The sequence below is a fragment of the Uloborus diversus genome, chromosome 9, assembly GCF_026930045.1.
Source record: "Uloborus diversus isolate 005 chromosome 9, Udiv.v.3.1, whole genome shotgun sequence".
Lineage (NCBI taxonomy): Eukaryota > Metazoa > Arthropoda > Arachnida > Araneae > Uloboridae > Uloborus > Uloborus diversus.
In genome coordinates, this window is record NC_072739.1 from 9,340,159 (window position 1) to 9,360,086 (window position 19,928).

Sequence of the window (19,928 nt, forward strand, 5' to 3'; positions counted from 1 at the left end):
TAAAACATATTTTAAGATTTAGTACCAAAATGAATGTTTTTTTTTCTGCGGTCTGATAGTATGTGTTTGGAACTTCCATGTTATATAGAATTCGAATTATAACGCTTTTCAAAGCACATTTTACACACGGCTAAGCTTTTATTCACGCGATTGGTAACCGAATTCATTGTTGGCCGCAAGGAAATTAAAAGCAATGATTTAAAATTTGTATCTGTTGCCAGTTTCTATTTGTTGACAAATAAAATACTTCTAATTGATTTTTAATAGTACAAGGATATTCAAAGGATTTTCAATTTTCCCTGTTTTCTACATTTGAGACCCAGAGTGCAACCAAAAAAGGAGGTGCACAACTAGACCCCACTAGGAATCTACGTACCAAATTTCAACTTTCTAGGACGTACCGTTTTTGAGTTATGCGAGATACATACGCACATACATACAGACGTCACGAGAAAATTCGTTGCAATTGATTCGGGGATCGTCAAAATGGATATTTCGGGTGTCTATACGTTCTTAGGCATATATCCACGTGTGGTCGGGTTGAAAAATAAACTCAACATTCATTCGGGGGTGAGGAAAATGGAAATTAAGGCCTATTTTGGGATGAAAATTTTTTCACAAATACATTTCCTTTACTTCGTAAAAGGAAGTAAAAATACTTTGAAAATTTCGGAAACACAATTATGTGAATGTTTTGTTATTATTTATTTTTCTTTTTTTGTCTTTTAAACAATTCCATTTATTTTTGCTACAAAATCTAGTTTTTGTTGTAATGAACAGTAAAAATACTTATTTAATGCTTTGCTTTGCTTATTAGCCATTCTACCTAGATTTCCTTATTGCGTTTGGTCCCAGTCTGGCCGAATAATCGTGGTTGTACTATAATTGTATAATATTTTTGTCTTGGCGCGACTATAGGTCAAAGCGCGCTGGGATGAACTGGAATCTTTAGTGGGAATTTCACGGCTTCATGGGATAAGAACAGATTTTAATTATTTCTTTATACGCTGCAAATCTTAGATTTAATTAAATGCGTGAAAAAATTAATTTTCATTTTCTGCTTCAGATTGGCTGGTATGGTTACTTCAATGGGTACAGCTTAAAGTGTCAACCTGTTGATTATTCCAATCGTCATAGTGCAGTGAGGGTAAGTATGAATAAAAGTTCTAATGTATTTTGTAAATATACTCTTGTTGTTCTCAACCACTTTTGTACTCCTGTTGTCTGAACATTTTAAATGTATATTTATTCAATAATTTTCTTTTTCTAAAATTATGTCAAAAGATAGTAAACAAAAGAATATTTTTGCTGTAACTTTTTCCCAATACTCACCCTTTGTAACACGAGCTTGAGTGACTTATACTGAGGCTGAACTGTTTCCGGGGCCCTACTCAACCGGTAAACCTCATCTGTGGTAGGTACGGTTAACCCTGGGGTGTAATGTAATGGACAAATGGTGAAGAGTGGAAAAGATATTTGGCCTTGACAAGTTGATTCTCATTACATGAACTATAATAAAATCTTCACATCATTGCACTTTTTTTTTGAGCAAGCGTGATTGCTTATTGCTTTCATTTGATTGTTTTTGGCGTTCCTATGATTTTATTTTCCCACCAGCACCCTCTGCAGCACCACCGTCGATCGGCCGCCTCACGATGCTGCTCCTCTAGCGAAAACAGTCTCCAGGTTGCGTCCATATCCTGCACACACACACATGCGCATACATGCACACCTACCTACACACACATACACATACATACACCTACACACATACACACACAAACATATACACACACTCAAACACATACACACACACATACATGCAGACACGTACACATACATACAGATACCTACACATACGCACAAACATATACACACACTCAAACACGTACACACACGCATACATACAGACACGTACACATACACAAAGATAACTACACATACACACATGCCTACACACACATAGACATACCCCTACGCACAAACACACATACCCCCCACACACACATAAACACACACACACTCGTGATTGCGAAAAACATAATTTGAATTAAAGAGGTCAAAATTCTTTTTTTTTTTTTTTGTGTGAAGCTTTTTCAAGCAATTGAAAGCATAAACACAGAAAGTAACATCTGAATTTATAACATCTTATTCTTTTTATAGATGGCTCAAGTAGGGTACTACTTCTACCTCACCAAGTTCGTCGAGTTCGCTGACACAGTAAGTTCTATTCTTAAATCAATCGATACATTTACATTTTTTTAAAAAATTACCCTCGTCTCTGACGGTTAAGAACTAAAACCTTACCATTCGTTCCAGATATTTTTTGTTTTGCGCAAAAAAGACAACCAAATATCAGCGCTGCACGTGATTCATCACAGCATTGTGCCATTCAGTTTGTGGTTCGGGGTCAAATTTGCTCCTGGTGAGTATGCCACTAGATGTCCTTTTTTTTTTAAACCTAAATTGCAACTTTTACATCTTTGTGCGTGCTAATGTGGTTAAGAAAAAAGTTTGACTTTTTGGTTGGTAATGTTTTAAGCCACTATAATTGGGAAAACCTAGCCTGGCAGCGCCGTATTGCTACGATTACGATCTGCGTTGCCTTTATGATGCTATGAGGTTAGGTTTGCCCCAACTATAGTTAACAACTTTTTCTATTTAATGCCATCATGCAGTTTCAGTAGCGCACCCAGGAAATTTTTCTGGGAGGGGTTTTCAAAATCGAAAATTGTTGCTTTCTTTCCTATTCATTCACAATGCGTAATTATTCAGTATCGAAGAATTTCTAGAGATTAGTAATTATTCATTCATAGTAACTGCTGAAAAACAATTAATAATTCGTATTGATATCACTATGAAACGAAGAAAGTGGGAAAATGCACAGAACGTTTTTTGTTTTACTTTAATCTTATTCATTTTTTGTGTGTTTTTCGCGAGATCATTTAAAACCTCCTCCTCATACATTCATGTTTTTATGAATGTCAAATGCTAGCTAATAACGTTTTCAATCTTTCGATGAGAATTGGTTGAGAGCCTCAGAAAATCCGGTGCGGTAGGTTTCCTCTCTCTAGATGTCCCTAAAAAAGATTTGTGCTGTGATGGAAATGCTGAGGGACCGTGATACCCTGTAGAGCTTTGACACCATTTTAGCTATCCTATACCAGTATGGACGTGGGATGCTCATCATGAAATACAACTTTTATATTTAAGAATTGAAAAGTAATTTCTGATTGCTTCCCGATCATTAAAAGCAGTAAGATACTTTGTTGAATCCTATTCCGCTTGGAAAAGCTCAAATACTCTGCTTTTTAACACGCTTTTATTAGCTTCACCTGTATGTATCTTGTAATGGAATCTTGCAGCTCAAATTTCGCCCACTTCCTGCGATCGGATTCTTTTGAAATTTGGCACGCGATCTCAGACCCCGATGACAATGCAATATTCTGTAATCAAATTAATTAATTAACCCTTTTAATTGTTAGTTCCTCCAATTTTAATCAATATTTTGGCATAAATCCAACAATGTGAAAAAGGAAAAATTAAAAAAAATACATCAAAAAATGCTTGCAAAAATTATTTAAAAATATCTACAAAAACCTTTAATTTTTCTGCATCAGACAAAATTTGCTCCAATGTTCCAAGGTAATTAGAACATGAAATATAATTGTTTTTAACTAATTTCATGCCAAAATTTAGGTGAGCCTTCAATTGGAAATTCATTGCTGATCAGACACCATTGTTGAACAAAACTTTTATTCAAATGCATCTCAAATTTTCAAAGTAATATAAATATGATTTCTGCAAACATACATCGATGACTCACAGTAGCTTCCCATCGGGGTGCCCTTGTCTTAACTTTATGATATTACCTCGCACTCGTTTTATAAATAATTTCGTCGCTTGATAATTCTCCAACATAAGACTAAAAAGCAGAAAAATAAAATAATAGTTTAAAAAACTAAAAAAACACGCTTTCGTAGCAAAATGAACTAAAAAGTGAAAAATAATCTTTGGATGATAGTAGTTGACCAATCACTTAATTTTAATGTAATACAAAAAAGCGTGGGGGGCTTCTTATCAGTTGTCTTGAATTTCTTCCATTTGTTGTCCAAGCAAAAATGTAAATAGACAGCACCAAACGCTTTTTTGTATTACATTAAAATTAAGTGATTGGTCAACTACTATCATCCAAAGATTATTTTTCACTTTTTAGTTCATTTTGCTACGAAAGCGTGTTTTTTTTAGTTTTTTAAACTATTATTTTATTTTTCCTTGATTTTAACGGAGGAAATGAATGTGCTTGTGTTCTGAGAGGACTTTTAACCCCAAAACCCCTCCCGTGGCTGCGGCACTGTGCAAGTTGTATCTGTTTCTCGTTTGGGTACTGTCCGGCCATCACGAGAATAGCCACCACCGGCGCCACTGTGCAAGTGGTATCTGTTTCTCGTTTGGGTACTGTCCTACCATCACGAGAATAGAGACCACCGAAATGTCTACGCCTGTCGGCTGCTATAGTAACAAGGCGCGTCTCATTTTTCCATGGGAAGTTTTGGAAAACCCGTAAGATTGCACAAAGGCGAGCAGACGAATGACGAAATAGCGCCAAAAAGTCTTCCTGCTAACCCTTGCAGAAAGTGAACGAAGTCCGTTTCTATGGCAGTAGACGGGCTCAGACTTGACGGCGGGAGCTTTTCTCGTGAAAGCCAGACAGTATTCTACACTTGCAGAAACTTTTTATCCTGTAAATGCTTGTTATTATAGTGTCGGGTGGTGTGATCAATTTCCTCCCTCAAACTACAAACCAGAGTAGATATTTGCCCCCACCTAAACTGGATTTTCAGCACTTTCAACCACATTTTTAGAACTTTTAGCTATTTAAATCGTATTTTCACCAACTTAACCTTGATAAAGTCGAATCTGTTCTCCATTGTCCTCATCATTTGTTCTTTTTTAGGTGGCTACAACGCGTTTTTTCCATTCCTAAACTCATTCGTACATGTGATAATGTACACTTACTACGCAGTAGCTGCGTTAGGAGGGAAGTACAAAAAGTACTTGATTTGGAAAAAATACATGACATACATTCAGCTGGTAAGTGGCTCATTTGTTTTCATCCTTAAAATACATCAACCACCAATTGTAATTCATTCGTTTGAAAAAAAAATTCTTCAACTCTATAAAAGTATGCATTTTGTTTTGTTTTTTTTCCCTCGTATCAACGTGAATTTGTATGCATATGTAACATTTTTTTCAGCAAAAAGGGGTTTGAAATAAGAACAGTGTTAATGCCATTTTAGTATCTCAGATTTCAGACTTTAAAAGAAAATTATGGATTCATTTTAAATCAAGAAGAGTATGATGCAGGAAATAGGAGCAACGAGAAGAGGGGAGGGGAGGCATTGCCAAACATTTTATGGAATTAAAGTTCCTTATTTTCTACTGATCACATTTCTTGATGCGTCGATCATTATGGTTCTCTAAACAGATAACGGATGATCTGAATACGTAATTACGGCCTTGAACTCCTTTAATTTCGATGCTATTCGATGTAGTTGGGGCAAAGCAAATTTGGCAGCATTTTGAAAGCTATACAGATTCTAATCACATCATTACGTACGCTGGCAGGTCAGGTTTGTCCAAAAGTCACTCACTATGGCCCTATCAGGGGGGACTCCCTCCCCCTTCAAGCAAGGGCGCACCCCACCCCCTAAAAATCGCGAGGACCCCCCCGCCAAGAAAGAGCCCCCTAAAAAGAAAACCCCCTCAAAACAACGCCTCCCTAAAAATTTCAATGGCGCAATCTGCGCCATGACTCCTCCTAGGTGGGCACCCCTGGCCTTGGTTTTCCCTGCAATGGAATTAAGATTTCCTCTCTTACAAAAATCTTAACATTTTAAAATATGCGAGGCAAAACCTGATCCAGAAATTTTTTTTACACTTTCATATTATTGACACTCATATGGTTTTTCTCTTAATTCTTTACATGCCCACTATTAAAGCATTCAACCATTTGTACTACATTTACACAGCTCAATATGAATAGTGCATATTGTATAAAATAAACTAGGGGGCTCCGCAAGCCGCCGTGGCTCCATGTCGTCTGCCGGCCCAGGTAGCATTAACTCATCGGATTTTGCTCGGCCGATCATCGACTCCTCCTAAACTCATCGCGTAATGCACGCTGATATCGTTGCGATCAGAATCCGAGAACGGTTTTCGATGAGCTGTTTTTTATCGGAAAACTATATCGTTACGATCAAATTTTCCGATGAAAATTTGCCGAGCTACATTTCATCGGAAAAAGAGATCGTAACGATCAAATTTTCCGATGAAAATTTGCCGAGCTACATTTCATCGGAAAAAGAGATCGTAACGATCAAATTTTCCGATGAAAATTTGTCGAGCTGCATTTCATCGGAAAAAGAGATCGTAACGATCAAATTTTCCGATGAAAATTTGCCGAGCTGCATTTCATCGGAAAAAGAGATCGTAACGATCAAATTTTCCGATGAAAATTTTCCGAGCGAAATTTCATCGAAAAACGAAATCGTAACGATCAAGTTTTCCGATGAAAATTTGCTAAGCTACATTTCATCGGAAAAAGAGATCTTAACGATCAAATTTTCCGATGAAAATTTGCCGAGCTACATTTCATCGGAAAAAGAGATCGTAACGATCAAATTTTCCGATGAAAATTTGCCGAGTTACATTTCATCTTAAAAAAAGTAGGTCGTTTAAATTTTCCGATAAAAATTTTCCCAATCTAAATTTTTTGGAAATCTCCCAACTGTTAAAATAGGATAAAATTTATTATTTGAATATCCGACTATTGATCAAACGTAAGGCTATACGGATCAACATTCAAGTTTGAGAATCGGATTAAAAATGACTGAGACTTTGACTCCGAATCCGACTCCTGGATTTTGGAAGGGTTTACTTCAATTTGCTGCAAAATCAATTCAACTTTAACTCCACGATTCAAACGCCGATTACCTCACTGGAATTGCGAACAAAATGAGACTCCGACTCTTGAATGATTTCTCTCTATCTCCAAAACAATTCCACTCCTGACTCCCAAAATTACCGACTCCGACTCTTCACTAGCTGGCGCTATAAGTATATTCACTGAATAAAATTCTCACTTTCCGTTCAGAAATCTGTCATGGCCTTACCACCCGATAGATGGCGCCACAAATGATTTTCCATTTAATACATTATTTTCCGCCATGGAGTGAGCATAACTTGTCTAGTGGTTAGCGTATGAATCTCGTATTCCAGAGGACTAGGGTTCGATCCCCGGCTAGAGCGATTGAACTCATGAATCACGCTCATCAAAAGTTGTTAAATTAGAAATTAATTAAACAAGTTATTAAAAAAATAATATATAATACGTAATTCCCAAATGACGTCATCCGAAAATACCCCTCCTGCAAGTTCTCTTCCCACTGTTATTTTTTTTCCCTCCTTGCTTGTCCCTATATCGTAGTTGTTACTACTTCTCATCGTATTTTCATCCTAAATTCATCGCCTCGGAACGACAGCACTGCTCGTATATTGCTCCAAATTTCATCGTATTTTCATCCAAAATTCATCGCCTCGGAACAGCACTGCTCGTATATTGCTCCAAATCTCATCGTATTTTTATCCAAAATTCATCGCCTCGGAACAGCACTGCTCGTATATTGCTCCAAATCTCATCGGTATAGGGAGCAAAATTCATCGGAATCCGATGATCGGATTCTACTATTGCCGATGAGACATATTGGAGCAATTTCCGATGAAAACTCATCGGAATCCGATCATCGGCCGATCATCGACCGATCAAAGTTTGATCGGATTTCGATGAACGGCCGATCATCGGCCGATGAGTTGATGCTACTCGGGGGGGGGGGAGGGGACGGCAATTGATTACTTTAATGCTTTTTAGCCCAGGATGTCCTGAGGATATCCTGAAAACTGAGGGGTTTCCTCTTAAGGTCAAGAGCGGGTGAGACTGTGGAATGGATTCCAATGGATGTCCTGTATGCAACGATACCAGTATTTCCCTGGTAGACATTGCTAGTCGCAGGAAATGGGATTACACACAGACGTGTACAGGTTTTAATAGTGTAGATAAAATTGAAGTATCGATTCTTCAGACTTTTTTAAACCAAGATATGTAATTAGTGTTCTCATTGTATAATTAGCTCATTGGAAAATTTGTGCTTTATTCACGTATCGTGTCAAACAAGTTTTACCGAACATAAAAGGCAATTCAAAACTAAAGTGACAAAAAGAATGTACGCTTGTGGTTGTTTTAATCGACGTACAAGGTGGTTATAATTAATTATCTCCTTAGACTTCACGGAAAGCTCGTTTCAGAAGCTTGAACCACTGAAACTTGGAATACACTTTACATGGTCAATGGTGAACAGAATTTTGCATTAGAAAATCTCTAGTTGAGTTTCTTACTACCAAGTGAGAAAAGTGTGATGAAAACACCACGATTTAAGAGCAAAGAACAAAAAATTATAACAATTTGTTCAATATTTAACTAAAATTCGTTCTCAAAAGCACTAGTTTTGACAAAGGAAACATCAGTAAGTCTTACAACCAAAAACTTCCAGCACCTTAACATTTCCTTTTCTAACCTAGAAATCTATTATTGATTACATCCAAACACAGACAACGGTAGCTGCGGCTAGATGGGAAAGTTTAACAATTTAGGCTCTATCTAAGTTACTTAAAAACAAGAAGCTGTAGGCGTCTTACGTAGCGTTTATACTACGGATATTCAAGCTCTTCAGCAGTTTTTTTTTTTTTTTTAAGTGATTACTGTGTTAGGTAAGTTTGTCAGCCGTCTTGTAATTTGCTCAGCAGCGAAGAAGCAATTTATAAAATAATCAATGAAATGTTTCTCCTTATTTTTGAAGGTTTTTGAAGATGTACCATTGAAATTTTTAGGGGGAGGGTGTTCTGAGGGTTATTTTTGGGGGGCTTTTGCTTTTGGGGGTCTTCGCGATATTTAGGGAGGGTTTGCACACTTGCCCTTAGGGGGTGGGCACTCCTGGTTTTTGGATGCGTTTTGTGGTTGCAATCTTTAGGCTACTACAGCTGTATTGGTTTTAATTCGGAAAAAGACCATTGAGTAACTATTCCAAAAGTACAAGTATCTGTCTTTTTTAAATTTTTCACCAAACTAAAATTAATCATGGGCAGAAAAAGAAGAAATTAATTTCCTTTTAAAACAATTTTTTTACTAAACGCTAACAACTATTCATTTGGGGCACTCCGAGGTTCGAAGCATGGGGTAAAATTTCGAACGGGCTATTTTTTACGGACTTTCCAATGGTACAAAAATTGTGACGGTTGGACAATATCTTCAGATTTACGCAAAAATGAGGGTTTAATTAATATCTCCGTTAGTTAGCTTTCTACTTGGATAAGACCAGAATATTCGTGATCTTCAAAAAATTTCGGATTTTTTAATCCCTGGCTCAACTCTGAAGCCTTGCCCATTCTCGAGGATTTTGTGCGTAAGCGTGCTAAGTTCCCTATCACATTTCCTCCCCTTAAAACCGAAAATTTCAAAAATCCCTTCGTAGTGTGTGATAACTCTATAAAAACAAATCTATGTTCCAAATTTCAACGTTCTACGTTTAGTAGTTTTGGCTGTGCTTATCTGTAGGATAAGCTGCTCAGTGGCGTAACTACGTACCGCAAGACCCCGCAACGCGGTGGGGCCCGGAGTAGGAAGGGGCCCGAAAATGTTTGAGTTTTGTTTTCATTCAATTTCATTAAATTTTCCGGAAATCAAGCTTAGTTTAAAACTTTATATTGGTTCTAGGGCCCTCTATAACCCCAGAACCTATTAACCAAAACAAAATATCGGGCCTTAGGCCAAACCCATTTTCGGGGTCCTCATAAAGACAAACATTACAATTTTTGCTATTTGCTAAAACGGTTACAGCCATTCGAAGCCCCCGAACAGAAGGGGCTCTAAGTCACGGCCTATTTGGCCTTTTCAGCACACAGGCCCTGAGTAGAGAGAAGGGGATCCACGGACCAACTTCCCTGCACGAAAACCAAACCTCGGCACGGTGCAAAAAGTATTATACCTAGGCCACCTACCACGGAAAGAAGGGAAAATTCTTGAAAGAAAAGGAAAAACGTCTTGACTGTACCGGAGCACGGAAAAAGATAGCGAGGAGAAGTTTTTGGGTAAGATCTGTATTGGAGGGGGGGGGGGGTGGAATCGGAAGGGGCCCGAAAATTTTTGAACTTTGTTTTTACTCAATCTTATTAAACTTAGTTTTGAATGCTTATGTTGGTTCTAGCCCCCCCCCCCCCCCTAGGGCTCCAGAACTTATTGGCTTGGGGTATTGGAGGCTATTGGATTAAAATATCAGAGATCGTAGGCCCAAAATTTTTCGGCACCCTTTTGTAACCAAACATTACAATTCTTCCCATTTGCTAAAACTGTTTTCGCTTTTTGGAGGCCCCAAATAGCAGGGCTATAGGCCACGGCCCAGTTGGCCTATTCAATAAACAGGCCCTCTTACATTTTTTAAATAAAAAAGTAGGGCCTTAGCCAAGAAGGTGGGAAAGAAGGGATCCTAACACTAAATTTCTTTTTACTTCACCAAAGACAGCCTATTGTGTTTTTAAACTTCAATTTCGGAAACTTTCTGGGAGAGAGTCTGAAAAACCTCCTTCTCCATAATCTGTCCAAAAATCGTTCTTAATTTTTTTTTTTTGAACTTCTATTCAAAAAATTCCGGGGCAAAGTTCTAAACCTCATCCTTTCCCAAATGTAAGATTTTAAAACGTTAATTTTCAAAAAATCCCGGAATAGCCACGGAACCCCATCTCTTCTCGTCTGGTCATCAAAGGTGGCCTACAACTGCGTTTCATAAGTTCAATTTTGAAAAATTTTCGGGGGAGCCTCCGAACTCTCGTTCTTTTTAAAATTACCGAAGGTCATCTAAAATTGCGTATAGGGAACTTCATTATCAAAAGAATTTTCCGGAAATTTCATCTTTGAACAGCTCGCGTTTACATATCTTAAAAATGCATTTGTGGGCCAATTTCGATGAAGTTAGGGGAAGAAATAAGGGGGTTTGAAACTTTCCCTCTTAATTTTTCGAAATCGAAGTCCAAAAATGCACTTTAGAGATGGCTTACAATCGCATTTTTAAAACTTCAACTTCGAAAAATTTACCAAGAAGGTCCCCAAAACTTGCTCTCTTCTTAATATCACCTAAATTCGTCGAAAATTTCGTTTTCTGAACTTACCCGAGTAGCATCAACTCATCGGCCGATGATCGGCCGTTCATCGAAATCCGATCAAACTTTGATCGGTCGATGATCGGCCGATGATCGGATTCCGATGAGTTTTCATCGGAAATTGCTCCAATATGTCTCATCGGCAATAGTAGAATCCGATCATCGGATTCCGATGAATTTTGCTCCCTATACCGATGAGATTTGGAGCAATATACGAGCAGTGCTGTTCCGAGGCGATGAATTTTGGATAAAAATACGATGAGATTTGGAGCAATATACGAGCAGTGCTGTTCCGAGGCGATGAATTTTGGATGAAAATACGATGAAATTTGGAGCAATATACGAGCAGTGCTGTCGTTCCGAGGCGATGAATTTAGGATGAAAATACGATGAGAAGTAGTAACAACTACGATATAGGGACAAGCAAGGAGGGAAAAAAAATAACAGTGGGAAGAGAACTTGCAGGAGGGGTATTTTCGGATGACGTCATTTGGGAATTACGTATTATATATTATTTTTTTAATAACTTGTTTAATTAATTTCTAATTTAACAACTTTTGATGAGCGTGATTCATGAGTTCAATCGCTCTAGCCGGGGATCGAACCCTAGTCCTCTGGAATACGAGATTCATACGCTAACCACTAGACAAGTTATGCTCACTCCATGGCGGAAAATAATGTATTAAATGGAAAATCATTTGTGGCGCCATCTATCGGGTGGTAAGGCCATGACAGATTTCTGAACGGAAAGTGAGAATTTTATTCAGTGAATATACTTATAGCGCCAGCTAGTGAAGAGTCGGAGTCGGTAATTTTGGGAGTCAGGAGTGGAATTGTTTTGGAGATAGAGAGAAATCATTCAAGAGTCGGAGTCTCATTTTGTTCGCAATTCCAGTGAGGTAATCGGCGTTTGAATCGTGGAGTTAAAGTTGAATTGATTTTGCAGCAAATTGAAGTAAACCCTTCCAAAATCCAGGAGTCGGATTCGGAGTCAAAGTCTCAGTCATTTTTAATCCGATTCTCAAACTTGAATGTTGATCCGTATAGCCTTACGTTTGATCAATAGTCGGATATTCAAATAATAAATTTTATCCTATTTTAACAGTTGGGAGATTTCCAAAAAATTTAGATTGGGAAAATTTTTATCGGAAAATTTAAACGACCTACTTTTTTTAAGATGAAATGTAACTCGGCAAATTTTCATCGGAAAATTTGATCGTTACGATCTCTTTTTCCGATGAAATGTAGCTCGGCAAATTTTCATCGGAAAATTTGATCGTTAAGATCTCTTTTTCCGATGAAATGTAGCTTAGCAAATTTTCATCGGAAAACTTGATCGTTACGATTTCGTTTTTCGATGAAATTTCGCTCGGAAAATTTTCATCGGAAAATTTGATCGTTACGATCTCTTTTTCCGATGAAATGCAGCTCGGCAAATTTTCATCGGAAAATTTGATCGTTACGATCTCTTTTTCCGATGAAATGCAGCTCGACAAATTTTCATCGGAAAATTTGATCGTTACGATCTCTTTTTCCGATGAAATGTAGCTCGGCAAATTTTCATCGGAAAATTTGATCGTTACGATCTCTTTTTCCGATGAAATGTAGCTCGGCAAATTTTCATCGGAAAATTTGATCGTAACGATATAGTTTTCCGATAAAAAACAGCTCATCGAAAACCGTTCTCGGATTCTGATCGCAACGATATCAGCGTGCATTACGCGATGAGTTTAGGAGGAGTCGATGATCGGCCGAGCAAAATCCGATGAGTTAATGCTACCTGGGTAGATTTCAAACATTCTGGGCAGAGTCTCCAATTTAATCCCTTGTTATAACGTCATCAAAGGTGGCCTTCAATTGTGTTTTTTAAAGTTCCATTTCAAAAAATTTTCGGGGGAGAGCCCCCTTTTCGTTATTATTAACGAATTTTGTCTAAAATTACGTTTTTAGAACTTTAATATTGAGATATTTTCGGAAGAGTCCCCGACTTCTTCCCCCAAAGGTGATTCCCAATCATGTGTGTAAAAACTTTACGATTAAGACCCCCGAACCTTCCATCCTCCTAACATCACTGACGAACACGTTTAAAATCACTATTTCGGAAATTCGAAAAACTGTGAGTGAGAGTTCTGAACCTTATCCTTTCACCTAACGTCATCAAATGTGGCCTATTGCATTTTTAGAAGTTCAATTTCGATAAATTTCCTGGGATAACCGCTGAAATCCGTTTTTACAACATCATCAAAAGTCTTTTAAAATTGCGTTTTTCGAGCTCTCATACCAAAATATTTGTGGAAGAGTCATTAATCCCTTTCCATTGCGTCACAAAAAATGGGTTGCAATCTCGTTTTTAAAATTCAATTTACGACGAAGGGCCCTGAACCTTCCTTTTGCCACATATAGTCTGAAATTCCGTTTTTCAAACTACGCCCCCTGACCATTGTGATTAAACTGTTATGACGAAAAAAGGGGAAAATACATCGCTAACGCAACACCAAACCCCTATATTAATATTCAGCATGTTAATTAAATGTATCTCTTATTGAGCTTGCTTATTGCTCTCACTTACCCGTAGTTGATCTTTTAATTTTATTTTTCTGTGTTTATAATGCAAACTCCTCTGGTCCACGGTACTCCATGAGCACCTCCTGGGTGGTGGAGGCCATGTCCTCCGGAATCGACTTAATTTAAACCCGACCATCTCGACTTCACACAATCCTCTTTGGACGAAAACAGATCCAGCACACAGCATCCCGCCCCTCTGGCCTTCATGAGTTCAAATTATGTCGTTCACAATTATGAATGGAATAGGCAGAGCCCGATTTAGAAATTTTAGGACAGTAAGGCGCAACAAACCAGTGGGGGACCCCTTGACTAGCAGAACCGAAGAACGTGCTCAATTGCACATCTTTTTGTCATTGCAAATGTTCCCATTCCCCAAGAAAAGTTGTGTTTCATCCCAAAAAACTGATACGCCCTCCAACACCACATAAAAAAAAAAAAAAAAAAACGGTGCAATCTGCACCATTTTTTTTTTTTTTTTTTTTTCAAGTTGACCTCCATTGACATTTGCAAGGCTATAGGCTGCAGTAAACCGGGGCGGTAAACCTCCAAACAATTCAAACATCTTGAAATATTGTAAATCAACAAAAACAAGATAAATGTCTTAAGCAGTAACATTGAGCTTTGGTCCAGCATGGAGTTCCACCTGAGTGGTCTCATTCTACAGGGTGTTTCAAAATGAATAGCGGGGTTTTAACATGTTATAATATTTATTACACCAAACTTACAGCCACAAGTGATATATCAAATGAAAGAGAAACTCAGTTTTACATAATAGCCTACAAGTGTTCAATGTGAGCACCATTCGTCACTCGGCACACGTCAAGACGATATGCGAGTTCTTCCCAAACTTTGATGAGTGTCTCATTAGTAATTGCTGCAACAGCTGTTTCAATCCTGTTCCTTAATTCGGGAAGGGCGGCTGGCAGTGGAGGCACATACACACGGTCCTTAATAAACCCCCAAAGATAGAAATCACACGGCGTTAGGTCGGGTGACCGTGGAGGCCATGGGAAACAAGCCCTGTCATTAGGCCCCTTACGGCCAATCCAGCGGTCGGGTACAGTTAGGTTAAGCCAATCGCGTACCTCATTATGCCAGTAAGGCGGCGCACCATCTTGCTGAAAGATAAAACGCTTTCTGTTCTTTAGTCGCCATCTTTGCTACAAGCGCTTTCTAGCGGATTGCAGCAGAAACATTCCACGCGCATGCGCACTGATGCCAACAAACAAAACAGTTTGAGTTTCTCTTTCATTTGATATATCACTTGTGGCTGTAAGTTTGGTGTAATAAATATTATAACATGTTAAAACCCCGCTATTCATTTTGAAACACCCTGTACGCTAGATGTCACTCCAGATAGTTTCCTCACTCCGTAGGAGAGAGTTAGTTTTTCGCTGAACTCATAAACCTTGTTAAAACAGCCAGAAATAACAATTTAATTTTGAACTAATACTAGAATGAAGAGAATGTAAAAAAATTGTATAGCGCAGAATAAATAAAAATTCATTGTGTGTGTTTTTTTTGTAATTTTTGGGGGCTCCCCAAGCTAAGGGGCCCAAAACCCGTGCTTCCTGGGCACGGGTTTCCTCTTGCACGGGGTCCTCGGGCACTAAAATCAGACCCTGGTGATAGGAGCCACATTTGTAAGAACATGAAATTCAAGGAGTAGGGTTCTGCCTCCATTCGTGATTGCGAAAAACATAATTTGAATTCAAGACTTCTAAATTAAAAACATCCAGGCCCTGGCATTCTTTTGAAAGTTACTTAATACTTTGTGTTTCTGATTCGTATCTTTTCACTTTCAGTCGCAGTTTGTCTGCGTCATCATCTACGCCATTTCGCTCTACTACCACAAATGCGATGTCTCGACGACCTTCATTGCCATGAACTTCGTCCACGCCCTCTTGTTCCTAGGCCTTTTCCTCAACTTCTTCGTAAAGAGCTACATCCATCGAACACCAACCAAGAGGCCATCTTTCAAATTGGTGTCGTCTGAGAAGGCCGACGCGTGTTCCACAGAAGAGACCACCTGCGTTTCGAACAAGATTCAGAAGAACGGTTACGTGAAGCAATTGGTGGCGCAGATCGCTGAAGAGACGGAACGCCATCGAATGAATCTACACAGGTGCGCAGCAGAAACCTGCTGCAATATATCTTGCAGGAAGTCTCACCAAAAGACAGGATCTCACCTCAACGACTGCCTTCCAGAGCTCTCTTATTTCCCAAAACAAAATGGCGTGTCGTTACAGAACAAAAAGGATTCGAAAGCTTTGTGATGGAAGCCTCACCAAAAGACAGGATCTCACCTCAACGACTGCCTTCCAGAACTCTCCTGTTTCCCGAAACAAAATGGCATGTCGTTACAGAACAAAAATGATTCGAAAGCTTTGTAACAGTAATCAAAATTACTGTGTAGCAGTTTAATTATCGAAATTATTCACCAAATATTTTTCGTATTTTGTGTGCTTAAGAAGTACGTGGTCTTGAGGACTGAAAATCACTTCTTCAGAAATCAGTATAAGAACTGGATCGTCTGCTGGATTTCGTGTATTTTTTCTTCCTTGTAGAAAAAATTTGTTGTTCTAATAAATTTTTGAAATTTATACGTTTTATCTCTCAAATACTTCAATCATGTACACTTTTTTATTATTTCCTTCCAGAAGTTGGTTTTCAGCAGCTGTATTTACTTTGAAATACAGTGACAGGTTTGTAGCTTTGTAATTTTTGACTAGCTTTGGCCCTTAGTCCATCACTTTCAAAATCAGAGTTAGAGAAATGAGGCAGTGAGAAGCAAAGGAATGGAAGTAGCAAAATGAAAAATTTGGAGATAACCAATACAAATAGGTGAAACCCTTCCCCTCCTCTGTCTTGGGGCAAGAGATAGTGCTGGACTGGTAGCCCTGGTAGGTGATGATCTACGCATGATTTCGAAAAAACTTTTAATGAAAGCTAACCGAGGACCTTATCTTTAAACGCGTTTTACTCAAAAACTTGAATGTGTCTATTTACATCCCTTTGCTTCTCATTGATTCGAATAGGCATTGGTCTCCTTCGGGACCTAATGTCATGTGGAACAGAGATGGCGATTGGGACTGAAGGGGGGAGGGGGCAAAAAAAAACTAAAAGCCGTAGGATTTTTAGCGGCAGCAAGAAATGAAAGAAAACAAGGTACAAAATTTGCTAAGGTTTGTCTTTAGAGCATATGAGTGGTAGTTGATGCAAATTTAACAGCTTTACTCACATTTTCTGAAGATTTTGATGAATTATGTACACAATAACTTTCCCGAAGAAAGACATAAATTAGACTTACATTATTTATCCCAAAGTATTTTGATAAATCACAAACGCTTGGTGATAATTTCGTTAAGCAAGTATGGCTTGTTTTAGGTAAACAAATGATTTACAAATATCTAAACAATGAATATATAAACTAAAACTTATTGCTTGTGCTAAATAATGTTCCGTAAACATAGATACACACAGTAAAACAATTATGATCTGAAAGTTTTGACACTTCTGCTTTTTTTTATAATTTCTGGTTTTTGTTTTTAGGGTGGAAAATAAATGATTGAACCATAAAGAGTGGGGGAAGGTTCCCCCCATTTTCCTTCCCCCCTCGAATTGCCGCCATTGATGGGGAATAATAAATGCGACATGATAAACCCGGTACTGTTGAAATAAACTTTTAGAATGTTGCATCTTTACTTCTAAGAATCTTTACTTCAGTTATTTTGTTAGAAATCATAGTAACTGGGGTTATGACTTAAATACTAATCAGGTAATGAGAATCAAGTTTGTTGCGCAATTTTATGATTTGAGATTTTTCCAAAAGGATGTTTGTATAAGAACTTATCAGATGCGCATGTCATTTGATAACACACCCACTAACAAATAATGCATTTACCCAGTAGCTGCCCTTGCTCCTGCAGGGGCCTGGGCGATTTATTTTAGAGGGAATTTCGTTCTTGAAAGCAAAAATGAAGGTAAAATGAGAAATGATTTACATTATAAAATGAAGCGATTATTCCATAAAAAGTCATTAGCTGAATGAAAACGAATAGGGCTTAATTCTTTTCTGAAATGATCAATTTAAATAAAGGTATAGTCTGAGACTAAACAATTTTAACCCTTTCAGACGGAATTTTGAAATACTTAACCGAACGTGTTTTTATTTGTTAGACAGTGTACTATGGTAAAGAGTATTTTATAGACAAAATTTCAAATTTATAGGTGAGGAATTAAAAGAGTTATGACACTTCCAATAATCCGGAATGTTATTTAAATACATATTTCAGACAATAAAACGATGAAATATCAAACTTTTTTTGTAAAAATTTCTCTAAGCAATAATAAAACATAATATAAGCATTTGAAATGATTAACATATGATTATATTTTTCAACAAATCTGAAAAAAAAAAAACGCTTTTGCGACGAGAATCCGTGGTTGGGAAAATGAGCCAGTCCCATTGTCCCAATCCCTATTTCGTTATGTTGTCAATCCCAAAATGAAAAATTCTTGTACAGATAATAATAAGCAGACTGTAAAGTGTCAACTACGAAAAAGAAAAATTTATTCAATTAATAAATGATTAGCAGCTGTTTAAAGTTCATGTCCGGTATACCGGACGCCACGTCTGAAAGATTTAATGTTTTTTACTGAATTAAGCGAAGTCATTGGTGAGAAAACGTGCAGCTTCTGTTAGTCCAAAGACTGGAGCACCAAGGGTAGAAGACTGTCTTAGCTACTCCTTGGTCCCTCCTGTCTTGTTGGCCTGTCCGTTTCTCTTAACCATGACGTTCATTTGCAATGGATACCCTCTCATGTGGACATCCAGGGGAACGAAATGGCCGATAATCTTGCTAAAGAGGGTTGCAGGATTCCAACAGCTCCATCATCCACACTTACCTTTATAGAATTATACTCCCGAGAAAAATCAAATCTTGGAGGAGTGGAAAAAACACCCCCCATGATTGGTACATGGATCAGAACCGGGTTTGTCCCTTGGGCCTCCCGTGTGACAGACGTACCAAGATTGCTCTCTCAAGACTGGCTAGTGGTCAGGGGCGCCGACTTGCAAGTTATTGGGGGGGGGGGGGATAAACGTCTTCGGGAGTCTAAGGGGTTATGTAATCCTGAGGGGCCTCCACCCCCCTACCCCCCAAAAAATTATCAGATTTTTGTTCCTTGAAAATGCCAGTTTGCATATTTTCTTTTCTTTTTCGAAATTGTAGTTTCAAAAATGCAGTTTAATACCATGTTTGATAACATTATTAAGGAAAAGCGGCTCTCCCCTGGAAAATTTTTGGAAGTGATGTTATTGAAAACGCAAATGTATTTCATCTTTGATGATATGAGGGAAAGTTATGAGATTCGAAGCTCTCTTTTGGAATTTTCGAAATAGAAGTTCCAAAATACTGTTACAAATTTTCTAAAAAATAATTGTTTTTATGATCAATTTGTTGTAATCTGGCTAATTTTGGCGTTTGTTCCATTAATTTTTATCTAAAATTATCGTAGTAACTTAACCTGTAATTTGTTTCTTGTAATGAATATGCAACCCCAACCTTCGTATGACGTATATAGTACCCCGGATAACATTTGTGAATGGAAGAAAAAGAAAATATGAGAAATTGGTAGGATGTTGTAAGATTTTCTGGATGTTTCTTCGCTGGGTATATGGACATCTTGTGAAGGGCAGAGTCAGTTAGTTTGCTTTCTAACTGTGAAGTCGCATTTTCAGCGTTCCGCTGGAAGTGTGTATTAGCCTTTGCGCTGTGTTTTTGCGTATTTTGATGTGAATACGTGTGTGACCGTTGAGTTTACGGTGTTAATTGACATTTACCTAATTACTATGGTTAATTTAGCGGTTGCTAACGATATTTCTTGTACATAGTTGTGAATAAATCTCCTATGTTTTCTTAGAACTGTGTCGTCATTTAAAGAAATTTTGAAGTTGCAACTGAACTTGTAACAATACAATTTCAGACGATCTTTGGCGATGTTAGGGAGAGGGGAGGTTTGAGGGATTTCCCATGGAAATGCCTCGAAACCCTTATGCTAAAAATAGCATTTTGAGGCCATCTTTGGTAATG

The 19,928-nt window shown here is 37.9% G+C and overlaps 1 protein-coding gene across 3 annotated transcripts in view; it reads left to right on the forward strand.

Annotated features, from left to right (window-relative positions):
• LOC129229529 (elongation of very long chain fatty acids protein 7-like) overlaps positions 1–16,414 on the forward strand; it is a 60,276-nt gene extending 43,862 nt beyond the window's left edge. For all 3 annotated transcript variants that reach the window (XM_054863849.1, XM_054863850.1, XM_054863851.1), the window contains exons 4-8: positions 1,067–1,147; positions 2,164–2,220; positions 2,320–2,425; positions 4,958–5,094; positions 15,639–16,414. In XM_054863849.1, the coding sequence (XP_054719824.1) occupies positions 1,067–1,147; positions 2,164–2,220; positions 2,320–2,425; positions 4,958–5,094; positions 15,639–16,109 (852 nt within the window). In that variant the 3' untranslated portion in view covers positions 16,110–16,414. The remainder of the gene's footprint in view (positions 1–1,066; positions 1,148–2,163; positions 2,221–2,319; positions 2,426–4,957; positions 5,095–15,638) is intronic.
• The last annotated feature ends 3,514 nt before the right edge of the window (positions 16,415–19,928 follow it).